Here is a 13,014-nt window from a genome sequence, read left to right on the forward strand (position 1 = left end):
GACTCTGATGTCTGCCTGTTATCTTCTCACTAGGCAAAACTGCTTTTCTCTTTCAACCTTAGCTCTACTTTTAAAGAACCTTTTCTTTAAGTAGAGTTCAAATTTGCTTCTCTGCGATGGCCACCTGGTGGATCCTTGCCCTGCTCTCTGGGGCTGAGTCCATTAAGCAACTATTACCAAGTCTTTGCTGTTTGCACAGGACTATGCTGGGCAGATAAAATGAAACAACTTGACCCTCTTGGGGCTCATATTCTGCTGGAGGAGACGACATTATTACAGATCAATGTAGTGCTTTCTCTAAGATGAGCTTTTGTATCACATATTTGCATTATGTATGTATAATGTATTTAGATTCAGTGAAACCAGCTAGATTTCTTATGACTTTCTCTGATCATACTCAGTAACCTTCGCATAAGAGAATAGAAACCAGTCAAGAAGAGTTCCTCAAGGATAAGGAGACACAGACTAAGAATAAGAGTTTCCCAAGTGAACTGGGTATGACTGGGTAGTAAACTCCATGAAAGACTGTAGATGATTCCCTCATCCATATCTTGTATCTCCTTCAGTGCCTTGCCCAATACAGGCAAACAATAAATATTTATTGACTATAAAGTAGCTCAGTTCATTACCTGACTTTGTCTATTCCACCCTTTCCAATTCCTTAACTCATCTATTCCGCTATGGCCAGAAGCAGTTAGGTGGTACAGTGGATAGAGTGCTGGGTCTGAATTAGAAAGCAGCCTCTAACATTTATTAGCTATATAATCTTGGACAAGTGATTTAACTTCTGCCTGCCTTAGTTTTCTCATCTGTAAAATGGGGATCAAAATGGGGATCCCAGGATTATCATGAGGATAGGATGAGATAATGCTTATATTAAGGCTTTGAAAATCTTAATGCTATGTAAATGTTAGCCATTATTATTATGAACACCATACCCTATCCATGTCTAGGACATCCATTCTCCCTTAACCCTTTGCTTTATATACTCCACTCTGCTGAAGCTCCATTGATTCAGTTTAAAGCATTTTCCCATTCCACTGGTAGAAACCTGAAATTCAATCTCACATTCCATTGCAATCATTTCACCATAAAGACTTCATCTCATTGACTCCACCCTGTTTCTTCTAATACCTTCTCTACTCAGCCATTTTACTTCATTGCTTCCACTCTATCCCATTCACTATTGCTTGTCTGTTCTCACATGTATGTGCTAGCTCTAACATGCTACCATGTCCACCCAAACTCATCTATTCTTCCCTGTTGACTCTGCTTCATTCGTACCACCTCTTCCCTTCAAACATGTTTGCTCCACTTCAACCAGCACAGCCTAGAATAAAGTGTTCTTTGGAGTCAGAATCCTGGCTGAAATCCTGCCTCTGTTGCTTCCTTACCTGTCTGAACTTGGGCATCATTTAATTTCCCTGTGTCTCAGTTTCCTCACAGGTAAAATGAACAGGGTTGGATTAGATGGCCTCTGGGGTCCCTTAAAGCTCTAATTATGACAATAACAAGCATTTATGTAGAGTTTTAAGTATTTCAAAGTGCTTTATGAATATTATCTCATTTGATCCTCACTCCAATTCTATTGGGCAATAGATGCTATTATTATCTTCATTTGATAGCTGAGGGAGGAAACTGAGGTAGACAGAATTACGTGAATTGCCCAGGATCTCAAAGCTAGTAAGTGCCTGAGGCTGAATTTGAACTTTCATCTTCCTGAGTACAGGTCCAACATCCTATCCACTGCACCAAGCTAATATTCTATGAACTACCCTAGCTCACCCAGTGACTGCCCCAGCAGACACTGATCTCTCCCTCCTCTCTATGCCTACATAGTTTGGACATTTCATCTGGTCTAGAGAAACCAGAATAGTTATTGGGTCTGTGGGGATAATGGTCTCTTCCTGAACCCCAGGGGCTTTCTCTGAAGAACCAGTGCCCAAGAATCCTGTTTCCTCAGAATCTTGGGATGCAGAGAAAGAGAGATGACTGGGCTAGGGGTAAATCAAAGAAAGTTAAGAAGAGAAAGGTCATACTTACCTTCTAATCTGCGCTGAGTTGGACTGTATAGCTTTGGTGTTCCTTGAAGATGTTTATGTATGCCCTAAGCACCCCATACTTCAGGACACTTGCTGCAAACCCTCTAACAAAACTAAAGGTGCTCTTTTGGTTGCCAGCAGGACTGAAATTAGCTCTGCAGTCATGGTTATTCTAGACCAGTTCCCTTCTTCTTCCCAAGTTCACATCTGCCTTTGCCTCATGCCCCACCCCCCTCTTGTGCTCCCCAGGGTGGAGGATGGGCAGACCCCACTGCTCTCAGCCTCTTTAAAAACCCTCCCTTCCTGCAGAAAGGTTCTCTATGCAGATAAAATCAGTCTCAGACCACAAGTGCAGACACACCATCTTTCTGACAAGGTCAGCGGCATGTCTGCTGAGACCCTCACCACTCTTGCCAGGATTTACCTCCTAGGATTACTCTTCTCCATTCTCTCAGGTATCTATTTTGTCCACATTCCTTCTCTCCTTTTCCTCAACCTCTATATGGAGCTGTCTTGAATTAGCTCCTAGACACCTCTATCCCTATCTCCTCCCGATTCTCTCTTCCCTGGAAGCTTGGTTTCCCCTTTTTTCCAGTGGCTTGGGGTCCCCTCCCTGGTAGCCTGGGTTGGGGTTGGAGTCCAATGAACAGACAAGTGCCTCTTCCCTGCTTCCTCAGCTCTCCTTCCAATGAATGCTTTGTGTTGGGCTTAATCTCCTTGGTGTGTTCTCCACAGGGTCCTGGGCCCAGGTGAAGCTTTTGGAGTCAGGAGGCAAGGTGACACATGAGGGCCAGTCCGTGACCCTGACCTGCAAGGCCTCTGGCTTTAACTTCAAGGATTATGATATGTCTTGGCACTGGAACCCAAGTGGGAACAACAGGCAGCTTGTGGCCAGTATCAGCTCCAAAACTGGTAGTAAAACAGAGTATAAGCCCAGAATCCAGGGCAGGGCTTATATCACCAGGAATAACGAAGCCAACACTGTCTCCCTGACCCTGATCCAGCTACGAAAGGAAGACTCGGGCATATACTACTGTGCCAAACTCACTGTGCTAGGGCTTAGGCAGACACCTTGACACAAACTTGGCGCCCACAGGGGGATTAGAGCCCCCAGAATGGTACTGCACTATGTAGTGTTTTCTTTCTCTCTCTCTCTGTAGAGAAGGAAAGAGAGGAATAGGTTCTCCCTATGTATTTTTGTGGGTGTACGGAGAAGAAAAGAGAATGACTTTATATGTGTAGATGTGTTAAATAAGAGGCAGTCTCTCCACTGTTCCTCCACATTCTTGACTCCAACCATTTCTTCAATTGAAGGCCTCTTCCACTCTTCCTCAGCGTGCCAGTAACTCCCTCTCCACATTGGGGCCAAGACTTTAGGCCTGATTCCTGGGGGAACAACCAGAGATTGGGAGCAGAGAAGATCCCGGCTGAAATCCTGCCCTGAGGGCATATCCTCTATGCCATGCATCTGTCCCTCAGATTGGTTCCACTATGGGAACACACAGAAGGAACAAGCCCTGGCTCCATTCATAGCCCGGGGAGGCAGATAAGGAACTAACCAACTGCTCCAGGGAAGCTCAAAGTCTCAGCTTCAAAGGAATCTAGAAAGAATCGATTGGTCCCTGAACTCAGAAAGCCTTTCCCACACTATTACCCTATGAAGGAGGAGGTACAAGTGCAAATTATGCCCATTTTACACATGAGAAAACTGAGGTTCATATAAGAAAAGAGATCTGCTTGGAATTACCAAGCTTAAGCAGTAGAAACTGAAGTCTGCTTTCCTCTGCTTCTTCCACCAAACCTCTGGTCTCTTTGACCAGCTCTAGACAATGCTTTGACCATTTGCTAGGCTGCAAGATCTCAGGAATCCTCTCTGTTCAAGTTCCTTCAAACCTTTAATTTGGATCTGGTAGAGGGCAAACCTCCAAAGGTGCTGTGGAGGACACAGACTTCTTTAAATTTATTTTGTAATTTTGTCACTATCAAGTCAACTAATTGGGCGGGTGGTGGTGGTGGTGGTGGTGGAGGGAAGTGGGGGGGTCACTACATCTGATTCCTAAAGGAAGAAACAGATAAAGATATAAATGGGAATGAAATAAGTACCGCCCCCCCCCCCCAAAAAAAAACCCCAACAGAGGCAGGCCAGCTGACCAACATCTCTAAGACAAATCTGTAACTTCTCCTATGGGATATGGTTTAAACTCTATAGGCCAGAATCAAAAAGCCCTCCATCAGTTTTTCCCTCTCTGGCCTTATTAATCACATTTCTCCTCCCCAGACTCTAAACTCTAGCCAAAGGACATATCTCAAATCCTCCCAGACACATTTATGGATATTCCCACAGGCCTTATCTTACCTGGATACCCTCCTAACTACCCACACTCCCTCCGATTTACCACTGCATCTTTAAAGTTCAGTTTAAATTTCATTTATTCAGGTGAATCTTTACTGACCACTTCAACCATGATAATTCTTTTAATGCCCTTATCTCTATTTACCTTATGATTTATGTTTCTGTTGTATTTTCTCAAATAGGCTGTGAAATCCTGGTGGGCAGGAACCAAGTGTGTGAAATTAATATAAAAATATAATTCTTTACCCACATATATGCATTAAGTCAGAATGTCAAAAAGTTTTGTGATTAAAGGACTACATGGATACCTGGAGTCCTGACTTGCAGAAGGGACTGGTTGAAGTTGCTGAATGTTTGGTGATATGTCTGAAAGTTAGGCTTTGGGATAGTGACTGTCCAATTAGAAAGCCTCAGAAGGAGTGACATCATTGGCCAGGCAATTATAGCCTCTCTTAGGGGTGGAACTCTTCCTGAACATGAGTTCTCTCCTTTCTCTGTAGCACTTAACACTCCCTTGAATTGAACCATGGCTGGGTACTAGATCTGTGGAAGCTTGGAAATGTTTTTTTTTTTGTTAAGTTAGAGTGAAGTAAAAAAGACTTTCTTTCTTTCTTTCTTTCTTTCTTTCTTTCTTTCTTTCTTTCTTTCTTTCTTTCTTTCTTTCTTTCTTTCTTTCTTTCTTTCTTTCTTTCTTTCTTTCTTTCTTTCTTTCTTTCTTTCTTTCTTTCTTTCTTTCTTTCTTTCTTTCTTTCTTTCTTTCTTTCTTTCTTTCTTTCTTTCTTTCTTTCTTTCTTTCTTTCTTTCTTTCTTTCTTTCTTTCTTTCTTTCTTTCTTTCTCTCTCTCTCTCTCTCTCTCTCTCTCTCTCTCTTCTCTTTCTTTCTTTCTTTCTTTCTTTCTTTCTTTCTTTCTTTCTTTCTTTCTTTCTTTCTTTCTTTCTTTCTTTCTTTCTTTCTTTCTTTCTTTCTTTCTTTCTTTCTTTCTTTCTCTCTCTCTTTCTTTGTCTCTTTCTTTCTCTCTTTCATCGACTTTTACTAATAAATAATCATAATTTAATATAATTTTCAAGAAAATTTTAATCATAACATAAGTCCAATTCATGTTTGTAGCACCTGGGGCTCTACAAGTAAAAAGTAAGTGCTTAATCAATATATATTTGAAAAAAAAAGGAATTTGGAGTTAGGAAAGGGTCATAATGCCAGGTTAAGAAGTTTGGACATTATCTTATAAACAGAGGAATGTCATTGAAAGGTTCTGAATAAGGAAATGATGTGACCATAATTTCCTTAGCTTCTTTCAAGGCTTATATGAGGTACTACCTAACATGGGAAGATTTTTCTGGATTGACCTCATTAGCAGAGCTCCATCTCTTCTCATATTAATTGTCATTGGGTTATATGCCTGTTGTATCTTACTTATTAAGTTCAGTAAGCAAGCATTACTGGATACCTCCTATGTTTAAGATACTAGGTACAGGGCCATAGAAACAAACAAACAAAAAAAAACTCAGATCTTATCCTTGAAAAGCTTCCATACTCCTTGAGGGTACACCTTTATAAGTAAAAGTCAATGTAAGATAATCAATGGAAGGAGAAAACCTTAACCACTAGAGGGAACAGGAAAGGTTTCCCCTAGGTAGTACATGGATTGATCTTTAAAGGAAGCTAGTTTTTCTATGAGATAGAAGTGAGAATAGAGAGCATTCCAGGAATGACAAGGAGATTTGGTAAAGACATGGAAGTAGAATGTTAAATTCAGAGATTAGCAAGTAGGACAGTTTAGTTAGAATAAAAAATGCATGAAAGGCAATAACAAGAGATAAGTCTAGAAAGACAGGATAGAGCTAGATTGTGTAGTGATTGAAACACCAAGATGAGTCACTTATCAGGTTGGCTCACATGAACATATATATAAGAAAGTGATTAATGTTGGACAGGATGTGGGGAAATTGGGACACTATATACTATTGGTGCAACTATGAACTGTGAATGATATAACCAACATGCAAGTATGCTCAAAGGGTCATAAAACTAGGCATACCCTTTGATTCAGCAATACTACTACTACTGGTTCTGTAACCCCAAAAGACCAGAGATAAGGGAAAAGGACCTCCTGTACCAAAATATTTTAACAACTCTTTTTGTGGAGGCAAAGAATTAGAAACTGAGGGGTTGCCCATCACAAGAGGAATGAATTAAGAAATTGTGGTATATGGTTGTAATTGAATAATATTTTGCCATAGGAAATAATGAACAGAATGAGTTCAGAAAAATCTGTGAAGATTTATATGAACTGGTGCAAAATGAAGTGAACAGAACCAGGAAAACAATGAATTTAGTGTAAAGGTTAAATTTAGTGGTTAGACTTAAATTATATGAAGAAACATGTTTGCCGAAATTATTATATTTCGGGTCAGAAGTTTATTTACCAAAATAGGGGAAAAACAATAAAGTGGAGAAATGTGAGAGAGATTGGAGACTATACTTATACTAGTCGTCAGCCAGGAGGGCCAGTAGTGAGTAACTATGAGGCCTCCTCCAAGATGGAAGCTAGTCTCTTAAGAAACTAGGGAAGGAGTCAGCCCTTTTCACTCGCCCAATGAAGTAGTTCAGGAGTCAGAATCTAAGTTGAAGCTGAGCTCCAAGCTCATGATCCAAGCTGCAGTCTCCAGCAAAGCTCCCTGAAGACTATTTCCAGGAGACACTCTCCACAAGTCTCAAATTCATGAGACTGCCCCAGACGAAGGATTTCATGACTTTTATGGTGGTGCTCTGTCTCCTCCCCTCTTCACAGGGGCCAATCACAGCTTCCAAATAGTCTAGCACTGCCCAGGGGGCAGTGTTTGTGGGAACCAGTTTACACCTTCTGGAGAGGTGAATACTCATTGAAAGGGTTCACAGTTTCTGAGGGTATGAACTCTTAAAAGAATTAAAAAGTTTCTGACTGAGTTAGAAAAAAGGGTGGAACTCTCCAAGTATCTTGCTGGCTTCTCACCTAGCACTAAGTAAGGTATGAATTCATTAAGTGGTTTGTGAGCTCCTCCACCTAGTTCATTCAATCAAAAGGTAGACAAAGGAGAGTTAATCCTGTCTTCACAATCTAGTGAGGTAATTCAGTTAGTATTAACCAAAGTTTTAACTCCAACTAGGCAAAGAGAATAAAGGATTCCCTTTTCACAAGAGTAAACTCAGAATAGACAAAGAGAACCAAGAATTTCCTTTCAAAATAGTAACAGAAATATTAAATGACAACCAACTGTGAAGGGCTAAACTATTATCAGTAAAGCAAGTTCCCAAGATATCCACAAGAGACACATGATGAGAAATACCATACACAGTCAAAAAAGAAACTGTTGGACTGATTGCATTTCAGAGAATGCCATCCTCCACTTTATTTCTTTCATTAGCATTTTATTGCATGTGTGATAAACATCTTCTGTCATAGGACAAGCAATATGGAAACATGTGTTGCCTGAAAGCACTGGCATGAAAGTCTATATCAGACTAAATTATTTGCCACCTTAGAGAGGGGTAAGAGAGGGAGGGAGAAAAATCTAAATCCTAACATGTCAGAAAACAATTGTCAAAAAGGGTTTCTAAATGTAAATAAAAAAGAATTTGAATTGCTGATCTGTGTGTATGTCCTTGCTCAGTGCTGTCAGAGGGAGAAATAATGGTTCATAAAGTACCCAGAAGAGAGAGTCAGAGACAGAGACAGAAATCTACACAGAGAAAAAGATGGCACTGAGACACAAAAAGAGAGGGAGAGACAGAGATTTATAGCTGTTGAGACCTTCCCATACAGATGGCTTGGTGATATACAGAAGAGAGAATTGATTAATATTTTTATGCTTCCTGAAAGCATAAGAAAAGAATAGGCACAGACAAAACAATCTATCAATTTTGTCAGGGAATGGTTTATAAGTACCTGGAAGTCAGTCTCCATGAAGTGATTGCCTCAGTAATTTTTCCTATCTCATTGTTTTTTCTTACATCAGTCTTGAAAGGGTTAGAGACAAGGGAATGACTAGATAATGTGCCATTCCCAGGATAAGTCCAGAGAAAGGAGCTAAGAAAGAAGAGCACCATCGACCTGAGGGTATTGGCCAAAAAAGAAGTAATTAGTTCCCTAGTACCAGCACCTGCCTTCAAATTGCTAGACTTGGATAACCAGGAGGTTGCAAACTTGGGAGACTGGAAAGATGGTGAAATAGGGCAATTGAGAGGAGAGATGATTTGAGGAGGGGGAGTATGGTGAGATGGGACTGTAATGTTAAAAACTGTAAATGCCCAACTGTAAGGATAATTTTAGTGTTTTGACTTAAAATCTAAAATAAGTGGTCACCATGGGAAATTCCCAAATATGAAAATACCCCTAAGGGAAGAAGAAGAAGAAGAAGAAAGAGAGAGAGATAGAGAGAGGGAGAGAGAGAGAGAGAGAGAGAGAGAGAGAGAGAGAGAGAGAGAGAGAGAGAGAGAGAGAGAGAGAAATTAAGGCTGAGCCAAGCAGTAGAAAAAGGCATTGGTCAAAATGGCCTAGGCCTGAGCCTAAGAGAGAGTGAGTCAGTCTTTATCACTCACCATAAGATTGTCTCCAAGCTGGGTTCTTTCACTCTGAACTGAATTCCTCTTCAAACTGAATTCAATTGTGAACTCAATTCAAATGTCCCTGAATTTCTCTTACCCCTTCCTTTTAAAGAAATTTTCTCTTATGTCACCTCCTCTAAATTTTCACATCTACCAATCACAGTAGACACTTTTCCCCAGGACTGCCCATTCTTAGTTCTCAGCACTCTTTAGTTCTCACCTTCTCTGGGTAGATTGTATCTTCTGAGTACTTCACACCTCTTTGTTAAGTTTGCCTTTTGTAAATTACTTGACCTTGTAGTGGTAGTCTCTCGGTCACCGAGAATGATTATTGTCTTTGTGCATTATCATCTATTGATGTACCCTCATGTGGCTTTGCAGTCCAAAGTCTGAGGCGCACAGTTTGTGGCACACGGGGCATGGGACGCCAGTTGTTACGGGAGGTACGGGTGTGGCCTGGTGTCGGCGTTCACATGCAGCAGCAAGACGTCGACATTGTTCATCTTCAAAGGTGGCGGTGACATGGTTAATGTGGGTTCGCCAGCTGCTTCTGTCAGAGGCAGTAAGTTCTAGTTGCTTTGGTGTAATGCCAGCCCACTTCAAGTTGGACTTTAGCTGAACCTTGAATGAATCTTTTCTTTGGTCGGCCTTGTTTCCTGAGTCCAGCTGACAGTTCACCATAGAATACCTGTCTTGGTATTTGCTGTGGGTCCATGCGGATGACGTGTCCAGACCATCATAGCTGGGTTTTGAGGACCATGACTTCTATACTGGTGGAGTTGGCTCTGCCGAGGACTTCCTGGTTGGTGATTTGGTCCTGCCATTGGATCCTCATGATTGACTGGAGGGAGTGTTGGTGGAATTGCTCCAACTGCTTCATGTGCTTCCTGTACAGTGTCCATGTCTCGCAACCATACAGGAGAGAGCTGAGGACCACTGCTATACACTTTGAGCTTCGTCACAGTGCTTACACCACTGTGTTGGAGGATTTTGCAGCGCAGCCGCCCAAGTGCCCGGCTGGCCTTTTGGATCCTGGCATTGATCTCATGGTCTAGGGACCTGTCATTGGAGATGGTGCTGCCCAGGTACTTGAAAGTGTTGATGTTAGAAAGCTGCATGCTGTTGATTGTAATGCATGGCTGGTTAGTTGGCCTCCCTGGTGCAGGTTGGAACAGCACCTCTGTTTTGCTGAGGCTGGTAGTCAGGCCAAACAGTTTTGTTGTGGTGGAGAATCTGTCCACAATGGTTTGAAGATGATTTTCTTGGTGGGTCATGAGAGCACAGTCATCTGCAAAGAGAGCTCCCAGGATGAGTCTCTCTGTTGTCTTTGTTTTTGCAGTCAGGTGGCAAAGGTCGAATAGTGAGCCATCCAGCCGGTATTTGATGTAGACGCCCAGATTTAGATCCATCACAGCATGTCGTAATACTTGGGTGAAAAATAGGTTGAAGAGTACTGGAGCGAGGACACAGCCTTGTTTCACAGCATTGGAGATGTTGAAGCGATCAGAAGTCTCTCCACCAGATAGGACTTCCCCTGTCATGTCGACATGAAATAGCTGGATCAGTTTGATGAATTTTTCTGGGCAACCGAGCTTGCTGAGGATCACCCACAATGCATCCCTGTTCACTGCGTTGAATACCTTTGTCAGGTCTATGAAGACAATGTAGAGATTTAGGTTCTGCTCAAGGCATTTTTCCTGCATTTGCCTCACTGTGAAGACCATGTCGATGGTGCTAAGATCTGGTCGGAAGCCACATTGTGATTCAGGCAGGTTCTGCTCTGAAACAGATGACAGGAGTCTGTTGAGTATAACACGGGCGAGGATCTTTCCAGCAGTGGAGAGTAGTGAGATGCCTCTAGTTGTCACAGGCTGTTCGTGAGCCTTTGTTCTTGTATAGGGCTACGATGGAGGCATCTCTGAGTTCTGGGGGCATGTCTTCCTCTTCCCATATGCTGGTCAGCACTGCGTGGAATGCCTGGAAGGCCTTTCCATTTAAGGCCTTGTACACCTCGGTTGGGATCCTGTCTTTACCGGGTGCCTTGCCTGCACTCATTTGTTTAATGGCTTTTTGGACTTCCTCTATTGAAGGAGGGACGTAAAGTTGTTCAATGGTGTGGTTTTGGGGGATCTGGTCAAGGGCACTTTGATCGACTGAAGAGGGTCAGTTGAGAAGCTGACTGAAGTATTCTTTCCACCTGTTACTGATGCCTTTTTTATCTTTTATGAGAGTGTCACTGTCAGAGGATAGCAAGGGAGTGGTGGTGGGTTTTAATGGCCCATAGACAGTCTTGAGGGCACTAAAAAATTGTTTGTAGTTTTTCATATCAGCAAAACACTGGATTTCTTCCACCTTTTTGTTCCCACCATCGGTCTTGCATCTTCCTGATCTCATGCTGCGCCGTGGCTTGGAGAGACTTGAATCTGTCCTTTTTAGGAGCAGAGTTTGAGTTATTTTGCCACTCCATAAAGGCTTTGTTCTTTTTGCTCAATAGGTCTTCAATAGCAGTGTTGTTCTCGTCGAACCAGTCCTGGTGGTTGTGTTGTCTGGGGCCTAGGACTGCCTTTGATGTTTCCTTCATTGCTTCTCTGAACTGGTTCCATTTCTCGGTTGAGCATCCAGTGAGTGGTCCCTTAGCAGACAGCTTGTCGTCCAGGCAGTACTGGAATGTTTGCAAATACAATGGATTTTTAAGACGACTCACGTTGTAAAATGCGCGAACTGTCTGGGCACGTTTTGGATGGCGAGGCGCAATGCGCATTTGAAGAGTCGCTCTAACCAATAGGTGGTCTGTCCAGCATTCAGTTCCTCTCATGGCTCTGGTGATCTTTACATCCTGGATGTCTCGCCAGCATACAATGATGTAGTCAATGAGATGCCACTGTTTTGATCGTGGGTGCATCCACGTTGTTTTATATTCGTTCGCCATTCTGAACACAGTGTTCGTGATGGTGAGTTCGAACTCTGAGCATTTGCTGAGTAGCAGTAGGCCGTTGTTGTTCATTTTGCCCACACCGTGTTTGCCGAGAGCTCCTTTCGATCTTTCATGGTCCTGTCCAACGCAGGCATTGAAGTCTCCCAGTAGTATCAGCTTGTCATTTGTGGGCACTGAGTGCAGGAAGGCACTCAGGTCAGAGTAGAACTGCTCGATTGTCTCCTCTGTGCTGGTCAGTGTTGGGGCATATGTGCTGATGACTGTGGCATACTAGTCTTTGCTGAGAGGTAAATGGATCTTAATAAACCTCTCGCTGATGCCCACAGGCAAGTCTGGCAGCTATTTGAGCAAACTGGTCTTGATAGCCAGGCCAACACCATGGATTCTGTCTTCATTTGAGGGTCTACCTTTCCAGAAGAAGGTGTATCCAGTGGTGGGTTCGCTGAGTGATCCCTCTTCTGGTAAGAGTGTTTCACTTAGTGCTGCAATGTCGATGTTACATCGTGCCAGTTCTTTACTGATTAGAGCTGCTCTTTCAGGTCTTGGGGTATTCTCTCTATCAAGTAATGTTCTGATGTTCCATGCTCCTAGTAGGAGTTTCTTCGTATTTTGTTTCTTTTGATTTCGACCACTTAAAGAAATGACCCTCCAGCCACGGTGTGCTCACCGGGTGTTTGTAGGGCAGGCAATGTTTGGGACACCTTTTCTAGTCCCCTCCCTTGATTAGGGTGAGCAGTGCTGTCCTAGAGAGGGCTGCTCAGTTGCCCAGGATTCTGCCGAACATCCCTGCTGCCCACAGGGCCGAGCGACCACTGATCCGTGGGCCACCTATGTGCAGGATCGTGACTACAACTGACCTTGTAGGTACTAATTTAACCTTTAGAGGTACTTAACACCCTTTTTGTATTAGATCTAAAAATAGACCACCTAGCTTAAGGTTTTGGCTTTACTATAAGGCATGAGTTGGGGACTTTGATTGTTCAATCAGGAGTTTACAAAACTTCATCTTCCCCTAAGGCATTGTCTGAGTAGGGTGGAGTAATTTTAAAAGTTCCCAATACATTCTTGATCAAGTATCTCCATTGTTAAAATAGAGGAAG

The 13,014-nt window shown here is 42.6% G+C and overlaps 1 gene segment (V, D, J or C); it reads left to right on the forward strand.

Annotated features, from left to right (window-relative positions):
* Positions 1 to 2,372: 2,372 nt before the first annotated feature.
* LOC103092672 (Ig heavy chain V region 914-like) lies at positions 2,373 to 3,256 on the forward strand. The segment is given in 2 exon segments: positions 2,373 to 2,497; positions 2,778 to 3,256. Coding segments are annotated over 2 exon segments (411 nt in total).
* Positions 3,257 to 13,014: the final 9,758 nt, after the last annotated feature.

Source organism: Monodelphis domestica, chromosome 3, assembly GCF_027887165.1.
Source record: "Monodelphis domestica isolate mMonDom1 chromosome 3, mMonDom1.pri, whole genome shotgun sequence".
NCBI classification, from domain to species: domain Eukaryota; kingdom Metazoa; phylum Chordata; class Mammalia; order Didelphimorphia; family Didelphidae; genus Monodelphis; species Monodelphis domestica.